The 25,633-nt window shown below is 44.2% G+C and overlaps 1 protein-coding gene across 2 annotated transcripts in view; it reads right to left on the bottom strand.

Annotated features, from left to right (window-relative positions):
- The window catches only part of wrn (WRN RecQ like helicase), a 123,330-nt gene that overhangs the window by 21,896 nt on the left and 75,801 nt on the right, over positions 1–25,633 (bottom strand). For both annotated transcript variants that reach the window (XM_086007228.1, XM_086007219.1), the window contains exons 25-32: positions 25,239–25,333; positions 25,048–25,123; positions 21,626–21,705; positions 19,753–19,840; positions 15,592–15,704; positions 7,002–7,116; positions 4,878–4,979; positions 902–1,070 (exon numbers count right to left, since the gene is read on the bottom strand). In XM_086007228.1, coding sequence (XP_085863354.1) covers positions 902–1,070; positions 4,878–4,979; positions 7,002–7,116; positions 15,592–15,704; positions 19,753–19,840; positions 21,626–21,705; positions 25,048–25,123; positions 25,239–25,333 — 838 coding nt within the window. The remainder of the gene's footprint in view (positions 1–901; positions 1,071–4,877; positions 4,980–7,001; positions 7,117–15,591; positions 15,705–19,752; positions 19,841–21,625; positions 21,706–25,047; positions 25,124–25,238; positions 25,334–25,633) is intronic.

The raw sequence follows: 25,633 nt of genomic DNA, 5'->3' as shown, positions 1-25,633 counted from the left end.
TTCTGAGATGACAGACGGGCAGTTGGCTTCTAGACATTTGCCAGCTGCTTCTTTGACCAGCAGCTGGGATACCGGCGACAATGACTAGTGACCCAGCAACAGCAGTCCCATCCAAAATCTCTAGTCTCTGCAGGGCGATACCATGGTCAATGGAGAGAACATTTCTATTTTCCCCAATATTTTATTTCCCTTGGCTTTTTGCCACCTACGAGAATGCACCACTTCCCAATCCTCATTTAAGCAAATTCAACAACCAGGTCCAAGTGTGCAAGAGCAGCTCAGTGTGACTTGCCCATCAATTTGCTCTCTGCCTATGACGAACTGCCTGGCCTCCCTTACATACCATCTCATCCCAACCTGGTTGAGATTAAGAGCTCACAGGCGCAAATCTATAATCTACCAATGTGGCACTGTGTAGAGAATTTTTCCTTCAATTTTGTATGCTTACAAAAGTAAGTTGCTCTCCAGTAACTTAACCAAATGATCTTCCTTCCTGTGTGTCCCTGGACAATATGTATGTGGACAATTTGACAACTAGACTGATCATGTTATATATATACATCAGGCATGACTGGATAGTGATGGGAACTTGGAATTGGCTGATATTTTTTCTTCCCTAGCCTATGGACTCAATACCAAGTGCAGTGTCCCCAATGCCACACAAGATGAGATGGCAAGGATCAACTACTGAAGCTGGCACTTTTCTGGTCTCGGTACCAAACCACACATTTATCGATTGAAGAACACTTTCAATTACTAAGATCTATATAATTTTATTTCTAAATTTCAAACTAGATCCGACCTACTTATTTAGCTTATTTTGTAGATTGGGTAAAAATAGATATATAATATCTCTTAGGAATGTTGGAATAATTGAACAAAAAGACTAAATTCTTTTCACCTGAGTTAACCAGAGGATTCTGAATGGTGCTGACGCTCAGTTCCTGATCTGGATGACCAAGTCCAGCTTGATTAACATCCATATAGCAACCAGATTTCAGTGCATTAGGTAAATGGTGACCAACTACAGGAATAGCCATGTTGCTTGAATCTCTGATCCTCATCTGAAACTAAAAAGTTAGCATATAAAATCACCAGAATGTAGCATACAAAATGGCCAGAATGATTTCCAGAATTAAGTCCATGGTACCTCATCAGTGATTTCTCAACAACGTGTGTGTGTGTGTGTGTGTATGTGTGTGTGTGTGTGTGTGTGTATACACACCACACACACACAATAAATATACAGTATATGTATTTTTTATATCTTTATATATTTACTGGCGAGTGCTTCTCGTGCTCCTTTCACCTCAAGTATACAGTTAACCTTTCATTATTCAAGAATAATATAGCATCATACGTCACGGTTAGCCAACTTTTAAACTCAGGTGACAATGGTGGAGTACCAATACGTGAATCTATATACAGGTAGATCAGTCTCACTCTTAAGAATCTGATCTAAGGTGTGCTACTGATGGGGAATAATGATCAGAAGCCAAGCAACTCCTACAAGGGAGCCAAAGAAAATCAGTCAGCGAGGCTCTCACAGTTGGTTCTGTGCTCCTACTTGCAGCAGATCAACAGAGGCTTGGAAGCCAGTATCCCCCCCACTCTATTAATACAGGTGATGCATGGCAGTAGGACCAGCAAAAAGATTGAGGGCTCAGATCTTAGCAAAGTAAAAACTCTTAAAATTAAAAAAAAACTTAAGACAAGCGTTTTGCCTCCTTGGAAGTAAGATTTGGACGGTCAATTTAACAGCAACAACTTGCATTTATATGGTGCCTTTAACGTAGAAAAACACCCCAAGGCGCTTCATGGAGGTGTATTCAAGAATAAAATGGACACAGCCAAATCAGGAGATACTGGGAAAAGGAGAGATTTAAGGAGGGTCTTAAAGGAGGTGGAGAGGCAGAGGAGTTTTGGGAGGGAGTTTAAGAGCATGAGGCCAAGGCAGCTAAAAGCACGGCCGCCAATAGTGGGCCAAAGAGGGGGTGGTTGCACAAGAAACAAGAGTTAGAGGAATGGAGACTTCACTGAAGGGGACGGAGGGCGGGGGAGGTTTCTAGGGCTGGAGGTGGTTACAAAGATTGGGAGGGGCGAGACCGTGAAAGGCTTTAACCACGAAGAGGAGAATTTTAAATTGGAGGCGTTGGGGGAGCGGGAGACAATGTAGGTCAATAAGGGCAGGGGTGATGGGTGGAACAGGGTTTCAAACAGTCTGGTTCAGCTTGAGACAATGGTTGGGGAGGGAAATGGAATTGGTAGCAGGGGCGGAAGACCCCATGTCGGTGGATAATCTCACTGCGGGGCAGCGTGTAGAGGAGGAAGAGGTGGGAGTCAAGGGTAGATCCTTGGAGGACTCCAGAGATAATGGTGCGAATGCACAAAGAGAAGCCATTGCTGGAAATGATGAGGCCACACCTGGAGTACTGTGTGCAGTTTTGGTCTCCTTACCTAAGAAAGGATATACTTGCCGTAGAGGGAGTGCAGCGAAGGTTCACCAGACTGATTCCTGGGATAGCAGGACTGTCGTATGAGGAGAGATTGGGTCGACTAGGCCTGTATTCACTAGAGTTTAGAAGAATGAGAGGGGATCTCATTGAAACGTATAAAATTCTGACAGGGCTAGACAGACTGGATGCAGGGAGGATGTTTTCCCTGGCTGGGGGGGTCTAGAACGAGGGGTCACATTCTCAGGATACGGGATAGGACATTTAGGACTGAGATGAGGAGAAATTTCTTCACTCAGAGGGCGGTGAACCTGTGGAATTCTCCACCACAGAAGGCTGTGGAGGCCAAGTCACAAATGTATTTAAGGCGGCGATAAATAGATTTAGAGTCATAGAGTTATACAGCACAGAAAGAGGCCCTTCGGCCCATCGTGTCTGCGCCGACCATCAATCCCTGTCCAGTCTAATCCCATTTTCCAGCATTTGGTCCATAGCCTTGTATGCAATGGCATTTCAAGTGCTCATCCAAATGCTTCTTGAATGTTGTGAGGGTTTCTTCCTCTACCACCCTTTCAGGCAGTGAGTTCCAGATTCCAACCACCCTCTGGGTGAAAAAGTTCCTCCTCAAATCCCCTCCAAACCTCCTGCCCCTTACCTTGAATCTATGCCCCCTTGTTATTGACCCCCCTACTAAGGGGAAAAGTTCCTCTTTATCTACCCTATCTATGCCCCTCATCATTTTGTACACCTCAATCAGGTCCCCCCTCAGCCTTCTTTGCTCCAAGGAAAACAACCCCAGCCTGTTTAGTCTTTCTTCATAGCTGAGGCGCTCCAGCCCAGGTAACATCCTGGTGAATCTTCTCTGCACCCTCTCCAAAGCAATCACATCCTTTCCAGACACAAAAGGCATCAAGGGGTATGGGGAGAGAGTGGGAATATGGTATTGAGATAGAGGATCAGCAATGATCTTATTGAACGGCGGAGCAGGCTCGAAGGGCCGAATGGCCTACTCCTGCTCCTATTTTTCTATGTTTCTATGAAATGCTCTGGCTATGATCAGAGAGTTAAAAGTGGAACCAAGCGAGGGCAGTCCCTCTAAACTAGACAACTGAGCAGAGGAGTTGGAGGAGGAGCGTATGGTCAACCATGTCAAACACTGCAGAGAAGTCGAGGAGGGGTAATGCAACACAGGCACAGGGAATATCATTTGTGACTCTGGTTTGGACAGATTAGGTGCTGTGGCAGGGGTGGAAACCTGATTGGAGAGATACAAACATGGAGTTGCAGGAAAGATGGGCACAGGTTTGGGAAGTGGCAACCAGTGTTCCCTATAAGGTGCGCAGCTGCGCACTGCTCCAGGGAACCCGTGCAGCCGGCTTGCCGGATTTTCAAAGTAAAAACCGCGTATGCGCGATAATTTGAATGGCCCATGCAGCCCCTTACAGGGGCCGCGCAGGGCCAAAAAATATTACAGGGAACATAGGTGGCAACATGTTCAAGGACTGTGGGGAGAGAGAAAAGAGAGATTGGAGATGTGGCGGTAGTTTGAAAGGGCAGAATGGACGAGAGTGGGGTCCATAATGGCAGTATCTGAGAAGCGGGAACCATTTATAATGTCAGCTAGCATGGAGACCAAGAAGAGATGTTGGATGGTCAGCAATTTAGTGGGAATGGGATCAAGAAAGCAGGAGGTGGGTCTCATGGATATCATGAGCTTGAAGGTGGCGTGTTGGGAGAGAGGAGAGAAACTAGAGAAAGGCACAGATTTGGGGTTTAGGGCAGGGAGTGCCCATGGGGAAGGTTTGGCTTGATGGGGAAGGGGAGGGGGGAGGGAATGTAACAGAGGAATCTAAATGGATGGTCTTAATCTTAGCAACAAAGAATTTCATGAGCTTCTCATACTTGTTTTGGAGGTGGTGGAGGGGGAAAGGGAGTGGAATTTGTTGGTAGTGGAGAAAAGAAGCCGATATATCTTTGCTCTAAATATTAAACCAAGGGTTTTGGCAGAGGAGAGTGAGGCCCGAAAACACGTGGCGTTCAAATCTGCACCTCTTATCGTAAGAGAGCAAAGATGGGAGCCATGGGGGGCGTGGGGGGAACAAGCAGGTTGGGAGAGAGTTAAGATATTGCTATGGACTAAGAAGGGCTTCAATGGGGGAGGAGTGAAAATGATTAATCAACAGTTGCAGAAGTATTGTGGTGAATGTAAGACCAAAGACAAGACAGTTTAAAAAAAACTAAATACGTGAAGGCTATGCATAGAACACCTCAGAATTTAAGAGCAGCAGCGATCATTGTTAGTACGTTACATTTACTAAATGGTCAAATACTGGGCCTTATACAAACTGATCAGTTTGCAGGATAAATATGTTAACAATGCAAAAGAGATGGGTAAAATGAGAGTTCTTTCGAATGATTTCTTACCAATGTTGAATGTGCGACATCTGACAGGGGGCCAAAGGCAGAGCTCGGTTGGACTACTGGCTTTTGCTCTACATCGCGAGTCAAAACAGAAAACTTGTCCATCTGGTGAAAAAATATAGCATATGTTTAATACAGCTCTGAATTTGGCACAAACCTGCTTTAAAAGTGAATAGAATGAATCGAATTTCCCAAAATTGGTTAGTAAATGAATTCTGAAATAAGTCCGATGAAATTAGATCCGATAAGCATCAGAACTTATTTTTGGTCAGTTAATAATATTAGATGAAGTAACAACAGAAAATGCTGGAAAAACTCAGCAAGCCAGGCAACATCCGTGGAGAGAAATTAGAGTCGACGTTTCGGGTCGAACCCTTTTTCAAAACTGGAAAGGAAATAAAATAGATCGAAGGCAAGACTGCGATAGAACAAAAGAGACATTAAGAGGTATTCAAAACCAGACGAGATGGCAATGGGACAAGTGGAGACAAAAGACGGCTCGGATTAGGTGTGAAGTGTACTGGCAGGATGAGAGACACTGGCCTGTGGGAGAGAGAAAAAAAAAGGAAAGGGGGGGGTGGGGGGGAAAAAGAGAAAACCCAAAACAAAGGGGTGGAAAAAATATATAAGTAAAAATGTAATAGGGGCTGAGGTTATGATCTGAAATTGTTGAACTCGATATCGAGTCCGGAAGGCTGCAAAGTGCCTAATCGGAAGATGAGGTGCTGTTCCTCGAGTTTACGTTGAGCTTCCGTGGAACAATGCAAGAGGCCAAGGACGATGAGGTCCGAGTAGGAATGGAGACCTTGTTTTAATTAACGAGACGGTTTTTTTATATCTCAGCCTGAAAGAAATTAACTTCTCATGAACTTAACTTATTTACTGCAAAGACCAGAAAGGTATTTTATGGTGAAAAAGATAGTGGAATTTTTTTTTAAACTGAAAAGGCAGCTTTAAATAGTCACCAGCTTATGTTGGTCTATCTACATAACTCTGCAATTAACTGTGATTAGTTGAAAGAAACAACACGCTCTCTTACCTCTGTAGTACCGTTAACAAAACCTGAAAATGCTAAACGTGGATGAAATACAGCAACACTTGCCAGCTCTTCTTCAAAAAGTATCATGTGATCTTATGTCCACCTGAGGGGGCAGATGGGGCCTCGGTGTAACATCTCATCCAAAGGATGGCACCTCCAATGGTGCAGCAGTCCCTCAGTAGTGCACTGAAGTGTAAGCACTAAATGGTTCTTTTTCAGTTTCATCCCTGGTGCTGGAACCGCAGTATTTGATGTGTTCCAATTTATCCTTACTGGAATATACTTCATTCCATCTCCAGGTTAAATATTCTCCATTGCTGATCTATGGTTCTATTTGCCAATTTCTCCTATTTACACTGAGCAAGGTCCCTTGTCCTTGACTTTTCATTTTCTGTTCTTTTACTTAATCTAATTGTGTTACGGTCGCTGCTTCCCAAATGATTCTCTACTGTTGGATCACCTCGCCGCTCAGAACCAGAACAAGCCGAGATATTGGAGCGCCTCGTCAGCCTCCCTGAAATTTGGTTTTAATGCACATGTGCTGCTGCTGCTAATTCTCTGACAGAAGTTTGATGCCACTCGCCAGCTATCCAATCTGGTGGCGAGACTTCTTGATTTACAAACTTGCATGTTTTGGATTGCTTATTTCCAATTGTGCGCGGTTAACTGGCAATGAATATACCTGTTCCAGACATTTGACAGACAAGACGTTCCATGTACACTTAGGGGAAGTGCCTCAGCAATGGCGCTATCTGATGCCTGGTGTCTAACTAAGAGCAGTCAAATGCTTAATCCTGGGAGATTAGGATCTAACAGCACAGAGTTTATACATCAAAGAGATCTGGAGTGATTCAAAGTGGATAGGGATGGAGGTGGAGACAGGGAAAACAACAAGGAGACAGAAGCAGAAAACAAGAATGCAAAGTCATACCACAATTCTTCTCTCCCTCTCCCAATCGGAGGCACTGGGTCTAAGTGCACCTCAGTGTTAGCTTCCCTGCCCCCAATGTTTTGTACAAGTCTGTGTCTATGCCTCCTACACTTAAGAGTAGATGAGGGAGCAAAAAAAGTGTCTTTTTGCAACATACCTCCAATTCATTGGCGTGACAAAACTCCTTGATAGTATTCAGGAGGGGAGCCAACACAGCAGATTTAGCTTCAGATACACCATCAATTCTTTTCAGGTTCTCAGCAGTTGTTGGCCTGTGGTTAGAAAAAGGGAAAATAATCCAGATAGGTATTTGTATTTTAATATACAACTCGTGTGAAGTCTGATCAACAAAGGTGGATGTGGCAGCAACAGTTGTAGGCATCCAGCCAAAAGTTACAGTGCTAAGCTTGATGCAGGCAATCCAACACGTTTGACCACTTAATTCCTGCAAAACCAGGACCCAGCTTAAATCACTTACACACGAGCCACAAGGCCACTATTTCACATAGTGCTAATTAGAGTAAAACTTGTCAACTGGCTGAAATCAGTTTATAAAAAGGTAAATCAAACTGACAAGTACAGGACAATACTACATCAGTGTACCCTTCCAATTTAGGAGTAGAATTAATTAAAAATTTTAAATGAAAAGGTTAAAACCAGCAAAGTTCAAGAAACGAAAACACCTAGAAACATCATAATACTGGCAAAGTACACATCCCATAGTTATCATAAGGCTCGCTACTTTAGCACTGTCAGTCATAGAATGGAACATTGCTCCCAATCTTTTAATGTTCCATCTTTACTGTTGTAGATACAGGAAACTCTCTTTTATCCGGCACCGACAGGACCGGCGTGGTGCCGGTTGATCAAAAAGTCCGGATTACAGAGAGGTATACTTACCAAGGTACGAGAGACCCGTACACGGCCACAGGTGCAGGAGCCCCGGTTACACGGCCACAGATCCAGGAGTCCCTGTTGCACGGCCACAGATCCAGGAGCCCCGGTTACACTGCACTTGTGCAGGAGTCCCGGTTACACGGCCACAGATCCAGGAGTCCCTGTTGCACGGCCACAGGTGCAGGAGCCCCGGTTACACGGCATTTGTGCAGGAGTCCCGGTTACACGGTCACAGATCCAGGAACCCCGGTTACACGGTCACAGATCCAGGAACCCCGGTTACACGGCCACTAATATATAGTAAAACTTACCTGAACCTACTCCTGAATTTTGCCGGTTAAGAGAGAGTTCCGGTTATTTAGGTGCCGGTTAAAAGAGAGCTTCCTGTACCTTATATGTGCAAAATGACTGGTTCCCAAATTCAATAATGTAGAATGTGTGCCATTAACAAAACATGGGAGCGAGAAGCTGATGATTTGAATACTTTGTGTGAAATTATTAACAATGGGCTTGAGCATTCGAGCTCGGAGCGCTGTCAGGAGCAGGTATGGCATTCCCTGTGGGCACTTATTCTTGTGCTTCTTTTAGGTACCACCTGCGGGCTGGGAAAGCAGCAGCTGTTTTTCTGCTCATGCTCTGCAGATGGCTCATGTCACTGAAGTGGCCCACGTCTCAGGTCAGCTCACTCCTTGGCAGCTTGGTGTCACCTCATTGATGTAGAGCTACGAGGGGGGGTGGCTGGAGGTCTGGCACGTGCTGCTGTCCTGAGAGTCAGCAGTTTCAGACAGCTGCGACGCCTGGGTATCTTGGTCCTCATCGTTCTCTTCACCTTCATCATCTTCTTCCTCCTCCTGTGCCGCTTGCTGCTATGGTAGATTTGGAGTAAGCGAGGGTAGGAGCCAAGACTGAGCGAGCATCATCTCCTTGAGGTTAAGGAGACAGTAAAGAGAGTGGAAGGTGTGGTGTTTCACAGGGTTATCAGGGTGACAGTGTAGATGCTCAGTCAGTAACCTGGGGTGAGGGGTTTAAGGGTGGGGATGCCTCACCAGTGGCCTGTCTTTGGCAGGCATTGTGTGCCAATCTGTCCTGCAAGTAGAGCGAATGAGGATAAGGCTAGCAGTTGACGATTGCATGCGCCAAATGGCATAGGAGAGGTGAAGTTAAGAGATTGAAACATAAAAGGCTCTGAGGGGGATTGACAGGATAAATGCTGAGAGGTTGTTTCCCCTGGCTGGAGAGTCTAGAACTAGGGGGCATAGTCTCAGGATAAAAGGTCGGCCTTTTAAGACTGAGATGAGGAGGAATTTCTTCACTCGAGGGTGGAGAATGTTTGGAATTCTCTACCCCAGAGGGCTGTAGATTCAAGGCTGAGATTGATAGATTTTTGGACTCTAGAGGAATCAAGGGATATGGAGATAGGGCAGGAAAGTGGAATTGAGGTCAAAGATCAGCCATGATCTTATTGAATGGCGGAGCAGGCTCGAGGAGCCGTATTGCCTACTCCTGCTCCTAATTCTTATGTTCTTAGATGTGGGGGTAGGAGGCTGTTAAAGTGGAGCAAGGGGTTTTAAGGTTGTGCATGCAAGGATTGGCAGTGAAGGGTGCTGGGTAGTCATAGCGCAAGATGTCAAGTTGGAGCCCCGTTTAACCAGAGATCATTGTGAAGGGTTAGTAAAGCAAGTGTTGCTTTAAGAGTGAAGATTGTGTGGGTGCCCGGGGCGGGCAAGGAAGAAATGTGCAGTTTTGTTATCTTGCCTGCCCTGCTGAGGATGTGGAACTTTTTACGACACTGTTCCGCAGTCCTGGAGTGAAAGATCTGACATTCAGAGCCAGTGCCACCCCCCCCCACCCCCCCAAGGTGGCATGGGTGATAATTCCAGGTGACTTGATGGCACCCATACCCAGGAGTCTGTTCGCCATGTCTCCAATGGTCCAACAGAAGGGCTTGGAGATGTGAGTGAGTGAAGCTGTGCGCTCTTTTCTGGCTTGGTGCCATGCCTCACTGGGCACAGATGTTGCTCAAATGTTCACTGCTCTGTACAAGTGCCATAGAAATGCTGCTAAGACATGCAAGAAAGTTATTAGTGTGAAGTGAAAGGGTGTGAAGTGTTTGTCCCCCGTTCTGCTGAAGAATGCAGGTCAAACGCTTTTTAAAGGCTGCACAGGAGTTTCCAGGTAGTTCAGCTGCTTGCACTGGTTTTACATCAATGGAAATGCAAATGAGCAGACCCAGGAAACTCATGTACAATCTTCCTCTAGAGGCTACAGGTAGATACAACACTTCAAAAAAAAAATGTGCAACAGCAGTGCAAGTCATTTTGAGGAAATTCTAGGTCTAAGATTCTGCACAGAGTGAAGCAACAGAGACATTTAGGGGTACAAGTACATAGACCTTTAAAGATGAAAAAGCATATAGAATCCTAGGTTTTATACATGGGGCATTGGATATAAAAGCAAAGGAGTGATTGGCCCAGAAATTCGGGTCGGGGGCTTCCCGCGGGTGCAAGCCCCCGACCTGCACTTACCTTGCGCGCCGGCAGTTGAGCTCTGGCCTCCCGTGGAATTCCGCTCCGGGGCCTGCTCCAACTCCCGGCGCGCTGTGCTTGCGTGTCCCAGGGGCGTAGTTAGTGCGATGCGTCCCCTGGGATCACGTGAGCCATGGGCAGCCAATCAGAGGAGGGAAAAGCCCATTCATAAGATTGACAGGAAGACCTGTCTAAACTTATGAATATACGGGCCCCAAAATAACAGTAAACCTTTAAATTTATTTGAAAAAAAAAAATCACACTTTTTAAATAAACTATAAATTACATGAAATAACTATTTTAAACAATAATTTTAATTTTTGAAAAAAATAATTTTATTAAAAAACGGGGCTAAAAATAAACTTACCTTGCTTTAAAGTATTAAAAAATAATAAACCTGTGGAAAAAATGTTTTAATTTTAATTAATTGACCACTTACCTTTTAAAATGCAGGCCTTACGCCTGGTTTTTACATTTCTAAAATCTAAAGACTTACGCTCACGGAAAAACCTGTAAAAAAAAACGTAAGTTCAAAGCGCACGGGCAGACTCCCGCGCGCACGCGTTCGACCTCTGAACCCCTTCGTTCAGAGGAACGGAAGTGCCGGTTTCCCGCGCATGCGCAGTGCATGCAGGAAACTGGCACTTCCATCGGGTCCACGCGTGAGTTCCCCGTGCGTACTCACGCGTTGGGACCCGAGTTTCTGGTTAGGCCCCACTGTGTGCAGTTCTGGGCATCCCATTGTAGGAAGCCATGGAAACTAAGAAAAAAATATATATAAACAATGCGAATGTATATTTATACACTGTATGAATAGAACTGCGTTTATGTGCTAAACCATAAATGTATTTTGATGCTTTGGCAACATAAGATGTAACTTATCATGCCAATAAAGCGATTTGAATTGTGAATTGTGAAAGGATACAGCAAAGCTTCACTGTAATACCAACAGAAACGAAAGGCTGTAAGTTATGAAAAAAGCTTTGAAATATTGTTTTTGTTTCCCTACAGTGCAAAGAAGGTTAAGGAGGATTTAAAGAGTTGTTCAAAATTATGAGAGATTTTGAGAGGGTGAATAGTGAATGACTGTTTCCACTGGTTAGCCAATCGGTGACAGGGGAACATACACTCTGAACTATCACTGGCAGAGCAAAGGAGGAAATTAGAACAAATCTTTCCACAAAAGGGGTTATTAGAACAAGAAAATGCTTTACAACAAAGGGATATTGAGGCAGAGAGTATATAATTTAAAAGGCAAAATATAAAAGACAGGGAAATGAGATTAGAATAGATAGCTTCAGTTGATCAGTGAGCACTGCCACAGGCATGGTGTTCTGAATGGCCTCCTTCTGTGCTGTACTTTATTTGATTCTATGAAGCAAATAATTTCCTTAATTGCAGATTTGGTCCGAGACATTTTCTAGTTCCAGCGGCTGCCTACAAGACAATCTCCAGCTGTGCCAATGAAAAGTGTTAACTTTATTTTGATGCAGTGTTTCTTTAAGAGTGCGTACATCCCTGACATAGTACCAATTTATCCAGGCAGAATCCAACTCAATGCCCCCACAACTTTGATCATGTTTAAAATAGTGGGCCCGATTTTGTGGATTGTGTGGGAAATGGTCGGATTCCCCGAATGTGGGGTTCTGACACACAAAAAAATGGGTCAGCCAGCTGCACGCAATTTTCCCTCAAGTGGCCAATTAATTTCCAGCGTGTGGGCAGCCTTGCTAATTGTCCATTTCCAGTCAGGAAGCCCCACAGTATGACGTCATAATTCGTGGTGCTTTCAAGGTCCACAGCCAGCATTGCTTCCTCTGTTGGCTTCCAAACGAACCATACAGGATGGCAGAAGAGCCTGCAGCAGCTGTGGCCAGTGCCAGACCCCGAGCTGCCTTCAAATTCGACGAAACTTCACTGCAGGCATTATTGGATGGGGTTAGGGCCCACAGGGAGGTCCTCTTCCCTAGGTCAGGCAGGAAGAGGCCTCCCACTGAGACCAAGGCTGCATGGATGCAGGTGTCAGCAGATGTCAACTCGAATGTGCATGTAACCTTGGCATCACATCTCTAACTCCTTCCTCTACTCCCCCACAGTACCATCCAAAGCCCCCGTCCCCACTGTGGAGGAGGAAGAGGCTGTGCAGCCAGACTCCTCAGAGGAAGCTCCAACCTCTGAGGGCGCAGCGTCAGCAGAAGTAAGCGCACCCAGCACCAGCGCAGATACTCACACTTCAGGGGGACCTTCGGGACATAGAGTAGTGTTGTCACCTGGTGTTTCACAGCTCACAAGTGAGCCTCAGCAGATTCTGGAGACAGGGACAGCAGTGGAGAGTCCTCATCGACCCTCTGCCTCTGGGTCCATCCGCAAGAGAAGAGGTGATGGATCTCCATGCACAGATGCAGGAGTCTCTGGCAGGTTTTGTCTCCAGGGTCGCTGCGAGTGTGGAGCGAATGGAGGAGTCCATAGCGACCATGAGCAAAGCCTTTGTGGAGTCTTGGCGCAGGAACGCATCACCATGGAAAGGTTGGCAACCTCCATGGAGGAGATAAGTCGCCAGGGTAGGGAAAACATGGTGAGTGCTCATAAGAGAATGACATCTCTTGAGGAGCGTTGGCCATCTATTGAACAGAGAAACCAGACCTTCATGGAAGTCCTTCTGAGTAGGACTGCCAGTGCAGATACGGGTCCCCATGGCCCCCTAAAGCACAGCAAGGTGCTCTCAAGCCACTTCCAAGCGCTGGCCCCTTCTGGCCTGTGCAGCTTCAGGTGAGTGAGCAGCAGCCTGGTGCTCCTGTTGCTGATCCTGCTGTTCCTGGTTCTGCTGCTGCCGCCTCTGCTGCTGGAGATCCTTTAATGGCATGAAGGGAAGGAAAAAAAGGCGTCCCATGCTTCTGGTAGATGCCTCTGCTGAGGAAGCGCTGAGTGAGGATGGCAAGAGGGGCTTCCCAGGAGATCACATTGGAGAAGTGTGTGAGGCTCCAACCTTCCACAGCTGTGCCTAAGCCTTGAAGAAGTAGCCCCAAGCCTGCAACAAGGTCCTTCAACATACAAATGCTCTCCGATTAAATCGCAGCTTTCCCGAATGACCTGCAGCTGAGAGCAAGCAAGCCTCACACCAGGTTTCATCAGCGGGGTTCCCCGCAGGCGTGTTTAGTGTGGGGAACCCTTGAAAATAGCAAGGGCCCCTTAAAATGGCATTAAACATGCCAATAATTGGTGATTAGGGTCCCGACGGCCAGCGGGACTGAATCGGCTCGCGGAGAAACGGCGGTCCGAAAGTCGGACGGGGCGGGGTATCAGGCGGGGTGGGGGGGGGGGGGGTGGTCACGACCCCTTATTTTGGCGATTTTCGGCCCCCGCCCGCCTGAAAACCCGCCCGACGGCTGGCAGAAAATCGGGGCCAGTGTGCTTAGAGAGTTCTGAAACAGGAAGGAGAAGTTGCTGAGGAGCTTGGGAGAAGGAACTTATCTCGGGTAAATGTCTACATGTCAAAGATCTGTTACCTATTCAGCCAAACTTCTAATCTATCATACCGCAAGTAACAGTCACGCCACACAAGTGCCAGGCAATGACGATCTCCAATAAGAGAGTGTCTAACCACTCCCCACAAGACATTCAACGGCATTACCATCGCCGAATCCGCCACCATCAACATCCTGGGGGTCACCATTGACCAGAAACTTAACTGGACCAGCCACATAAATACTGTGGCAACAAGAGCAGGTCAGAGGCTGGGTATTCTGCGGCGAGTGTCTCACCTCCTGACTCCCCAAAGCCTTTCCACCATCTACAAGGCACAAGTAAGGAGTGTGATGGAATACTCTCCACTTGCCTGGATGAGTGCAGCTCCAAGAACACTCAAGAAGCTCGACACCATTCAGGATAAAGCAGCCCGCTTGATTAGCACCCCATCCACCACCTTAAACCCCATCCACCACCTTAAACCTTCACTCCCTCCACCACCGGCATACCGTGGCTGCAGTGTGTACTATCTACAACATGCACTGCAGCAACTCGCCAAGGCTTCTTTGACAGCACCTTCCAAATCTGCAACCTCTACCACCTAGAAGGACAAGGGCAGCAGGCGCATGGGAACACCATCACCTCCAAGTTCCCCTCCAAGTCACACACCATCCTGACTTGGAAATATAGCGCCATTCCTTAACTGTCACTGGGTCAAAATCCTGGAATTCCCTCCATAACAGTACTGTGGGAGTACCTTCACCAGACGGGCTGCAGCGGTTCAAGGCGGTAGCTCACCACCACCTTCTCAAGAGCAATTACGGATGGGCAATAAATGCTGGCCTTGCCAGCGACGCCCACATCCCATGAACAAATAAAAGAAAAATTAAAAACAGTGAGTGGGCTCAAGGCGCTCAAAGTACTGAACTTGTAGATGGAGCCATAACATGTTATGTGAAGCCACCAAACGAACACACAGGAATCAGAACTATCGGCCTCTAATTTGAAATTCCACCCCCCTACTAAGCAAGTTTTTGAAGTTGAGCCCCTTCCCCCGATTCCATTTTCCATCCACAGCACCCTTGTTCCAACAGGCTGTATTTCTCCTACCCCAACAGTGGACTGTTACATACCCAAATCCCCATATCCCTGCTGATGTGTATTTCCTTTCCTTCCTTCTTCTCCACCTCCCCTCAACCCTTCTCCCCTCCCACTGTCTTCCACTTCTCTTCCCCCTCCACTCCGTTTCCTCTCCTTTCCCCCCTCCCTCACAATGGTTCATTATCCCATACACGCTGCACCTGTACGACCTAAAAGATTCAAACTGGTTTTGACTACCCACATGCAACACAATGGGAGATCGACTGGCTCAATTGAATTATTCAATTATACACAATCGACAGAGCTGTCTTACTCCTGTGGCACTGTTGCCTCGTGTCAGAATTTTTAATGCGGTATCACAGATCTTCTTTCTTTCCACTTGTCAAACCCATAAATGCTGTTATCAAGCTCTTGAAGCCTACAGATCCCAAGACACCTTAATAAGTGATTTCAAATGGGAGTAGGATTATAAAATACCAACTAAAAAAACAAACCGACCTATAAGCATCTATCACGTTTACCAATTTAGACAGAGAAAGTTTCAAATATGCATCACTTTTTTTTAAAGTCAGTAAACTGAAAAAAAGTTTACTGACTTTAAAAAAATGATACATATGTGAAACTTTGTCTAAATTAGTAAATGTGATAGATGCTTATAGGTCGGTTTGTTTTTTTAGTTGGTATTTGATGATTGATCAGTTGTATTAGGTGAGTTGCACTCAGTTCTCCAGACCAGATTCAAATGTGCGTTTTATATACCTTATCTTGGCAAACTCTAGTAGTATCTTGTTTGTAGCCAAAATAGCTGGAGGAACATCCTTCTCGTTGGCAATTTTCTGCCTTGCTGCCAACAATTTGCCATATAATTTCCCCTGTTGACAAAACGAGACAATGTAAGAACGTAATATGATGCAAAGAAAACAAACTATAATCGGAGTGCTTAATATTTTTGTTAAACTCTTCATAAAACAAAGAATCTTTTATTCACAAAAGGATTAAGAAACCACAATGATCAATCAAGATGCAAATCCTGAATAAAAGTGTGGGGGGGAATTAACAGCTAAATCTTGAGGTAAACAATACTGATACAACATACATTTATACAGTGCATTCAAACATCCCAAGGCTCTTCGCAGAGGCGCAAGGAATTTAAAAAACAGATGCTGAGGCAAGAGAGATATCAGGAGGGGTGACCAAAAGCTTGATCAAAGTGGTAGGTTGGAAAGAGGGTGTCAAAGGAGGAGAGGGAGGTGGAGAGACAGGGGGGTTTAAGTAGGGCCTAGGTGGCTGAAGGCACGGCCACCAATAGTGGGGTGGAGGGGGAGGAGAAGGTGCCAGAGACAGAGGAATGTAGAGTTCGTAGAAGAGGAAGGTTACAGAGAAAAGGAGAAGTGAGGCAGCAGAGGGATTAAACAGAAGGATGGAAATTTTAAATCTGAGGCAGTGGGAGGCCGGGAGCCAATGTTGGTCAGTGAAGACGGGGTGATGGGAAAGTGGGGCTTGATGCAGGAAAGGGTACAGGCAGTAGTGGTTTGGATGAGCTGAAGTTTACAGAGGGTGAAGGACACGAAGTCAGATAGGAGAGTATTGGAGTAATCGAGAATGAAACATATAACAGATGCTAGTATAAGCTCAAGTAAGCTACACTGCCTAGCATGAAAATGTATTTCGGCCACAATAGTTTTTTTCCACAACACCTGTCATGTTAAACATTAATGCAGTAAGCGTTGTTAAGCTTTTTTAAAAACACATTTGTTTGTACTATGAGTTCATGATATTGTCGGGACTTTCCCCTCTCCCCAACAAACAGACTTGGAACAAACGACTAACTTATTTGCATAAAGTCTTGTTGCTTGTCCAAAAACATATTTGACAATTCAATTACTGAACTGATGCTGCGGTCATATAATGTTACTTTCATAGTCCCAGCATGTTAGCTTTTCACAAGCTAAAATGATACACACTGCACATGTGAAAATATAAGCTACCAGACAAAGTGTCCCAGTGACAATGGATCAGCACAGCTTCGCACCATATTGTCCACAAGAACCAGAGACTGGCCATCTCCTTTAGTAAAAATTTAGTGTTTTGAAAATATTAGCTTCTTTATGAACATCCATAGTGTAGAATATTATATACAAGTGATGCATTACATAGGTTCAAGATCTTGAAATTCAATTGCACCTGGACTGCTCATCTCGCATGTAAAATCATTACCAGTGTACTGTTGGTATTCCATGTAGATTTACCTTCTATTCAAACCATAGGACAGCTGGAAACTTATAAAACACATATTGATGATGTGCAGGTTACTGTCTGCAGATGTTCAGTAGCCTCTGTGATACATCTACACCCAGGAATGCTCTCTGATGATGCTTGGAGCATCACAACGTTAAGATCCCAAGTAGGAATCATGTTTCTTTTTGTAGTGAAGAGGGTTTTTTGCCCATTTCATGAATCTGGAAATTCATGAATATATTCCTAAATTATAGAGTGGAAATATTTTTTGTATGCACGCGAATGAAAATCAGTTCAAGATCTGATTGCCAAACTTGATACAACAGCTAAAAGGAATAAAACAGTTAAGTGAATAAATTTACTTGGCAAAATCATTATTCATTGAACAGTTTTCCTCTGTCTTGGCTAAGCAATAATGATTGGCAAAGACACTGGGAGAACTCCCTGCTCTGCTTTGACGCACACTATTGGAGCTTTTACATCCACCTCCACCCAAGCAGACAGATGGGATCTCAGTTTAAAGCCTCACTGAAAGAAGGCACATCCAACAATACAGCACCCCTCAGGAACACACCGAAGTATCAGCCTAGATTATGTGCTTAAATCCTGGAGTTGGAATGAACTCGTCTTCTGACACAGATGGGAGAGTGCAACCACTGAGCCAAGCTGACGCACGATATCAGCTAATTCCGCAGAAACTGAGAATCTAGCCTCCTACAGAATTGGCTTAATAGTACACCTGGCTATACTTTTCCCTACTGAGACACAGAAGGAGCTTCTTGGAAATAGTCTAGTTTCCTAATACAGGATAGCGTTTAAAGTCTCTATTGATCCAGAGTTAGTGATTGAACCAAAGATCACGTCAACATTTAAGAATAATGTGGTTAATGGAAAGGGGCATAGATATGGGAACAGGGCAGGCACATGGGATTAGGGTTACTGCTTATGTGGAGGATAAATACCTACACGGATTGGATATAATTTCTATGTCATTCTGTGTAGAAAGCAACAAGAGATAAATGTGCACTTCTTGTGACCTCAAGACAGATTCTCAGAGACATAAGAATGAAAGAGCTATCTCAACTCTAAAAGCACATCACAAGAACAAAAGCACTGGCAAAATGTTACTTAGGGTCCCATGCGCTGAATTTCAGATATGCCTCTTCAAAATAAAGCCAGTCTCTCGGACGCAGGCGCTTGTGTTACATTTTTCTAAGTGGAGGAGAATGCCTGGGCCCGCTTGTTATTATCCATAGAGCTTCAACATCGATCTGATGATACGTCAGATTGTGTTGCTGGTCAACTATCATGTTGAGGAAGAGGAGATTGTTGGGACTGGCTTTGTACACCGATCACCAATTTAAAAAATATCTTTCTCTTGCTTAATTTTCTGTTCTATCCTTCTTTTGCCTCCTAAAGTCGCGGACTCCAGGCTAGGCTGCCCTGGCTGAGATGATCTAATTCAGCACAAACCAGGAATCAAACGTTGGGCCTTCTTGTCTATATAGTTTAGCTAAATCACACGATAAACTCACTGATCCATGAAGGAGCTGCCCATTAAACCATTTCAAATGCTACTCAAAATGAGTAATTTGAACACTTTGGCCAAAAAAGATGTAATTTAAGTTTGACCAAGATGTAGTATTATTGACCACAATAGTTGAAGATAAAGAACTAAGCAGATCCACCTGAAGGAGCACTTTTATAATGCAGGAAGAGGAAACAGTTTGACTAACAGGGCTGCTCTATTGGTGGAGCCAATGAGCCATTTAAAGAGAAAAACCCACAAGTCTGACTCTGATTCTTTCAGTGACTTTATCTCTATCTTTTTCTCTTCAACCTGAAAACCAGCGCAAAGTTTACACTTAGTGGGATTCCGTTCAAGAAGTAAAGTGGTTGGCTGTTGCAAAAGGGGAAGGGGGGGGGGGGGGGCAGGGTGGAATTTCATATTGGGGGGCGGGGGTCAATTATAGAAAGCCAACAATTTCAAAGAGTACACCGATTGAACAACTGAGCATTAAGGCAGGGGCAGTTTAGCAATTAGTAACATCAGCAGAACAGAAACAACTGGACAAGTCCACCTGGGAACCCTTGGATGGGGTTAAATTCACAAAGAATCGGGCAATCAACAGAATGATGTGGTAGACTTAGAGGCCCACCGTGATGTGTGTTCTATGCAAATGAAGAAATAAAGGTGTTAAAACATTGTTGGCACACTGAACACATCGCACCAACATGCTCTGCCACAAGCAAGTTGAGTTACCTTAGATTCTCCAAAAGGTGCATTCAAGCTCTTCACTGAGCTGTCAAGGAAGAATCAACTGAAGACTGGATGGTCCCCCACACCACAAATAAAAAGGCAAGTAAATCGGAAGGGAAGTTATTCCAGTTCTCTGGTACTCCTAACATCCGTTAAAGAGGCACTGGGTGAAACCTTGGAATGGGTAGTAAGCCAGCACTCTTGTCAAGGATATACTGCGCAGTGTGTGAGGATTGTGAGAGAGAGTATTATTTGGTGTACCCTACGGTTACTCTGTTGATGGTGTGAAAGTAAATAAATAAAAAATAAACGTCTTGGGGGTTTTCCCCGTATGCCTACAGAAATGTCATTACTGAAAAGCACACAGTAATTTGAGACGATGAACCAACAAAACCAACATTCTGCAAAGCTAAAATGCTTACCTGCAGCTCCAGTACCCTGGGTGATATGACTGGTTCGGAGGGAATGGGTTTTATCGAAGAGCCAGATGAAGGTGGAACAAAGAAGTGACTAAGGAGAAGAACATAAAGATGTTAATATTTTGCATTCAGTAAGATGCACAATATCCCATTCATAATATTTATTTCACATGGATCAAAATACTGCGCTTTTTATAAATCTAAGATAATCACAGCTGGACTGAAACTTGATTTGTTGGCCAGTGGAACTGCTCAATGATATCATTAAATAGATGGCAGGGCCATGTAGCACACTGCCAAAATGGAACACCATGGAGTTGAATGGTTGAGAAAACAGAATGGATTTACTGGAATATATGAGAGGAAGAACACACAAGTGAACGTGGGAGAGAGGCAGGTGAGAGTGAGAGCACGCTGCGCGCAAATGAGTATGGCTTGAATCAATGTATGACGGAGCAAGTGAGCCAAATTAGAGAACATATATCACAAGAAATTAGGGATGAGTTATCAGGTCACATTGTGGATGGGTCAAAATCTAAAATATAGTTCTCCGTAATGGTTGCAGAATGTAAATACATCAAATACGTTTGTGGTACACAAAGTTAGAAAAAGACGTTTTCACTCGGTGCCCTGTATTCTGGCCTCCCCGAGACCCCCATCTGTGTTTCAAAGAGCTGGGAGCCAACCAGATGCCAGCCCTCTGACAATACAGCCCTGAAGTTAGCCTGTGAGAGATGCACGGTTTGGGAGGGACTCTCCCACCCACCGTGGGGAAGCACGCAGTCTTATGTTCTGCAATGCTCTCCAGCGGCAGTCAAGAACGTGTGGGCTTAAACCCATGTTCCGTTACTGTATTGTCGTATCAGTGCAAGTTATTGGCAAGAAGAGATTGCGTTCACAGATAAAACCAAAGAGCAACACCACAACATTAAAAAGAAAATAATATTCTTGGTTTTTGCACTGGTGCAGAAATGATCCTGTAGCATAGTTAAATAATGATACATCATTAAAATCACCATAATCGCTGTAAGTTTATGTTTGCCCACGCAGGATACAACACCATGTGTCATGATTTAAAGAAACATAAACAACGCCTAGTCACCGCTAATGTGCTATTTAACTGAGGATTCCTTTTATGGTTTTAAGCTTGCAGAAGAGCAGCCCTCATGGACCCGACTCATCACTCTGCAGTGTGGTTTTAAACCTCTCACTGTTGTGTACTATCACATTACTGCTCGGTGATATTACCATTCACAGCCATAGAAACCTTAAACATCTTGCCATCATTTTTAGGATTTATTAATATCCCACATCCAACTGGAACAGGTGTCTCTTAATAATCTACAAACAAAAATGCAAACAGCCTAAAGCATAAAGGGCACATCAACATCTTCTGGCATGTATAAAGTTTGAAAAGATATACATGCAAAGTTATGGGGTACTGCTGTTACGGCTGAAATATTAATGAATGGAGTCGGTGAAAGAGGCCTTTTTTCAGACATGATTCACTGAATCGTCAGTTTATTAAACATGAAATTAAAATCGCTCGCTATGGATCCCACTTCCCAGAAGCAGACAGTTGCTGTTTCTCTAGCTTTAGTTAGGAGTTCGTCTTGTTGAGCAATGCCCGAATTTTTCAGAAGCTACTAATTCTGTAATTTGTCAGTGTATGAATTATGGTGGCAAAAGGGAGTCTCGTCATAGCTTCCAGGTCATACTGATTCAGTCTTTCCACCAGCAGAAACATCAGCTGCTCATCTCAGCCTGCTAGCTAAAGCAGCAGGAGCCAGCCCTTCCACCAACTATAATTGGGCAGAATATCTAGCCTCACATGCCAACATCACGCACCCATCAGAAATACCACAAGCATTTATACCTTTTAACTACGGAGGCGGCAAACAGCTGTTCATTCTCTTTTCCCTTCTCTCGTCCAAACCGGTCACGCAATGACTTTTTCTGAAAAAAAAGTTGAAAAATAGTAGAATTGGTTTAGCGAGCAAAAAAGTTATGAATTAAGGAAGTCAACAACACTGAACATTTTTCAAATCGACCGCCAGTGTAGTTATCCAAAATACAAAGAGATAAAAGAGGAATGGGGTGGGAAGAACCAAGCTGAATGAGGAAATGAATCCCATTGTCTAAACCGGGCTGACTGAGGCGTGAATCCGGCAAAAAGTGATTAAATCCTGACCACGTGTCTGTCATTCCCCATCACGAAAACCATCGTCCCAAATTCCGATTCAACATTTGGTGACTTCTTGACTCCTTCCTGCCACCGCTCCTGTGTTCAGCTACCCAACTCTGCTGCACGCTCTAGGGATAAATTTCTAATCTCATTCTGTTTTTTTACAGAATGAGTAATTCACGTACACAGAGCGAACGCTGACTCGCAGCCCCCAAGTAAAGCAGAAGTGGCAGGAAGGAGCTGGTAAGAGTCGCGGGTGTGGTGAACTGTGGGGGGGGGGGGAGGAAGGAATGCCTCCATGAGCGGTGGCGAGGGGTGAAAGAAGAGCGATTCTGTTAACTGGGTGGGTGATAAGTTGGCAGGGAGGAGAATGGGCCTCCGTGAATTGGCAGGAGGGAGAAAAGCGAGGAAGGCGGGATTCACTAAGCGAGTAGGGAGGCACCCGGGAACGGCTGGGAAAGAACGTTCTTTCCATTGTGCAAAGCACTTACCCTTCGGGCAAGTTGTAGTTCAAAGTAAATTAGTAACTAATTATAGCAAACCAACATTATTTATTGCTTTCAATCTCCTGAGCCTTGTAAAACTTCAGCGCTGCTTGGCTCTGACATTTGAAATCGTGCTATTCAATGTTACTAACAAACTGTTTAACGCATTATTGCTAATACTGCCCAGCGCCATTTTAACCCACTTGTATTTATTTAAGAACTCTGGGCCCCCAAAGATCATTATTATTCTTGGTCAGTGGACATCCCATAAAACTAATTGAGTACCCCGATCGATACAATGTGCTAAAAAGAAAGTCACCATTTTCATATTGTTAAAAAGGCTTTTGTTGCTAAAAATTAAAGAGGAATTTTTGCTGTAAGAACCTCTTTTAAAATAAAGTTATTAAAGATCATCTTTAAAGGGTTTTCGTTTGCATTGTCTTATTTGCTATTTGGATTTTTTAAAATCTGAGTAACATTTCTTGCCCAGATTTTCCTTGCATAAAACACAAATGGATTTATCGTACAAATAGGATCAGCCCACAATTATTGTACCATAAGTATTAGTGAATCACAATGCAAACCTGCTGACGCAACTTTTTTTTAATTCATTCACGGGACGTGGGCATCGCTGGCATTTATTGCCCATCCCTAATTGCCCTTGAGAAGGTGGTAGTGAGCCGCCTTCTTAAACCGCTGCAGTCCGTGTGGTGAAGGTGCTCCCACAGTGTTGTTAGGGAGGGAGTTCCAGGATTTTGACCCAGCGACGATGAAGGAACGGCTGATATATTTCCAAGTCAGAATGGTGTGTGACTTGGAAGGGAACTTGGATTTGGTGGTGTTCCCTTGCACCTGCTGCCCTTGTCCTTCTAGGTGGTAGAGGCTGCAGGTTTGGGAGGTGCTGTCGAAGAAGCCTTGGCAAGTTGCTGCAATGCATCTTGTAGGTGGTACACACTGCAGCCACGGTACGCCGGTGGTGGAGGGAGTGGATGTTTAAGGTGGTGGATGGGGTGCCAATCAAGCGAGTTGTTTTGTTCTGGATTTTATCGAGCTTCTTGAGTGTTGCTGGAGCTGCACTCATCTAGGCAAGTGGAGAGTGTTCCATCACACTCCAGAACTGTGCCTTGTAGATGGCAGAAAGGCTTTTTCTATTTATTCGGTGGGCTTTACTGTCTTACCAAAGATTATTAAAAGAATAAGTAACTAAATAGCACAGTAGATCAAATCACCATCCGGGTGCACATTCAACCCAAACCAATGGGATGAAAATCTGTCGCTCACATCTGTAAGGGTCCCAAATTAAATTTGTTTGGGCAGTCAACACCGTTACTAGTGAGGCTAGAGGACACAGCACAAAACTGAAAGTAGCACATATTGGTACTAAATTTTTATTCTCACTTAAGAGAGCAATTAGAATAGAATAATACATTGACGCAGTAGGTGGCGCTCATCTGTGGTTGAGATTAAGGTGCGTTGCTGAGTTTAGGCCTCTTATCTCAGTCACTTAATTCAAATTATCTGACGAGTCAATCAAATTCCGAATGTGCTGGGTTGCTTGTGTTGCCCAGTTCAAATTATAGGAAAGATCTCATTTAAAAAAAATAAATAGTGCAAAAAAGTCGGAGCAAACTGTAAAAGAAGCTTTCACGCTGCATCTGGTTCCTCCTACATCTAATTTAGGAGTGCTCGGTGCTGACACTTGGTGTCCAAGGGTAAATGTTTCAATCCCCAGCATGGATGTCTTTCACTCTGATGAGCACAAGTGTAGCAAACTTTGAATTACTGGTTTCATTTACTTACAGATCAAAATGGTTTTGTTTCCTTGATGTAAGTAGAAGCCTTGTTCCTTTCATCCAAATTAACTAGGCTTGTTCTATTTTATAATTTTGTATGATCAATACAGCCATGCAAAGTGATCACATCTCCCAGGATATGCACCACTATCTTTGTTTTTTAATTGTTCGGGTGTTTGAATTTATATCGCTATTTAATTGTAAATAAAGCCATCAGTTATTTAAGTTTGTAACCCGCTGGTCTGTCTGGTAATTGTTAACTTTTCGGGCATGCAACGCTGAGGACAAGAGTATAAAAAGGAAATAACTTGGCGATTCTCGGAGATAAGATTTGTTCTCAAAAGGCAGCGTTAAACCACTGCTCGAGAAGACAAGTCTAAATCAAATAAGAAAATATTTAAATGAACAAAAATCAGAATTTTTTTTAAAGTTTAAACTTGGACAAATTTCTTTGTTGGAATATACTTGCAATGGCGTGTCCAATAAATAACGCAATGCCTGAATTTATTGTCTGTCAATTATCCTCAGTATCACTGTGGAAGGCTATATACTCAAGTGATCATTATTCATATTTTCACAAGTGTCTAATACCCACTGGTATGAAACAAGCTCTACGGGACTGGAAAAATTAGAACGAGAGCTACAGAATATAGATTTGTACCACAGGTGCAATAATATAAAAAGTAAAAATTCTGTCAACAATGTTCAATTAAGATCTGGGAACTTATTAATTACATCTCAGGCATGCAAATTCTACAACAGGAGATCAGACAGAGATAATTTATGTTGATTACTTTCCAAGAAGCAAATTAAATAAAATGTGAATAATAAAGACCTGAAGCTCCGACTGGCTGGCCAATGAAGAAGACTGTTGAGAGGATATTGAAGATGAGGTTGGAGAGTGAACCTGACTGTAAAGAAATAAAGTACATGTGAAATCATCAAGGACATTGGTGCAGCTTTAAAATGAAGTAGGTACTCGGGGAGGTACCATTAAATGCAATGGAACAGGTACACAATACATACGCTTTCGGTGGAACATGTGGACACAGCTCTTCAGTGGCCTGAAGCAAAAGAGTACGGCAGGACGCATTAGCGGCCTTATTCAGCCAAGTTCTTCCCTGGGAAAATGAAAATTTTCATGGGATAATTTAATATGGTATGCAGATTTCGGCTACTGTTTGTGGGAACTCACACATTTGCATGCATACTGTTTAATACATTGTGCAAAAACTTTTCAGCAACTTTGTACACAATAATTTTCCATATTTCATACCAAATGATTCTTCTACTGACCTAGCGTGGGCCAGAACTTCGGGTCCCCACGGGTGAGTACGCGCTGGGTACTCACGCGTAGGCCCAACGAAAGTGCCGGTTTCGTGCATGCACTGCGCATGCGTGGGAAACCGGAACTTCCGTTC

Source organism: Somniosus microcephalus, chromosome 2 (genome assembly GCF_052327205.1).
Source record: "Somniosus microcephalus isolate GS21.2 chromosome 2, FLI_Smic_1.0, whole genome shotgun sequence".
NCBI lineage: Eukaryota > Metazoa > Chordata > Chondrichthyes > Squaliformes > Somniosidae > Somniosus > Somniosus microcephalus.
The sequence above is the reverse complement of the archived record's forward strand: the minus strand, read 5'-3'. Positions and strand labels throughout refer to the sequence as shown.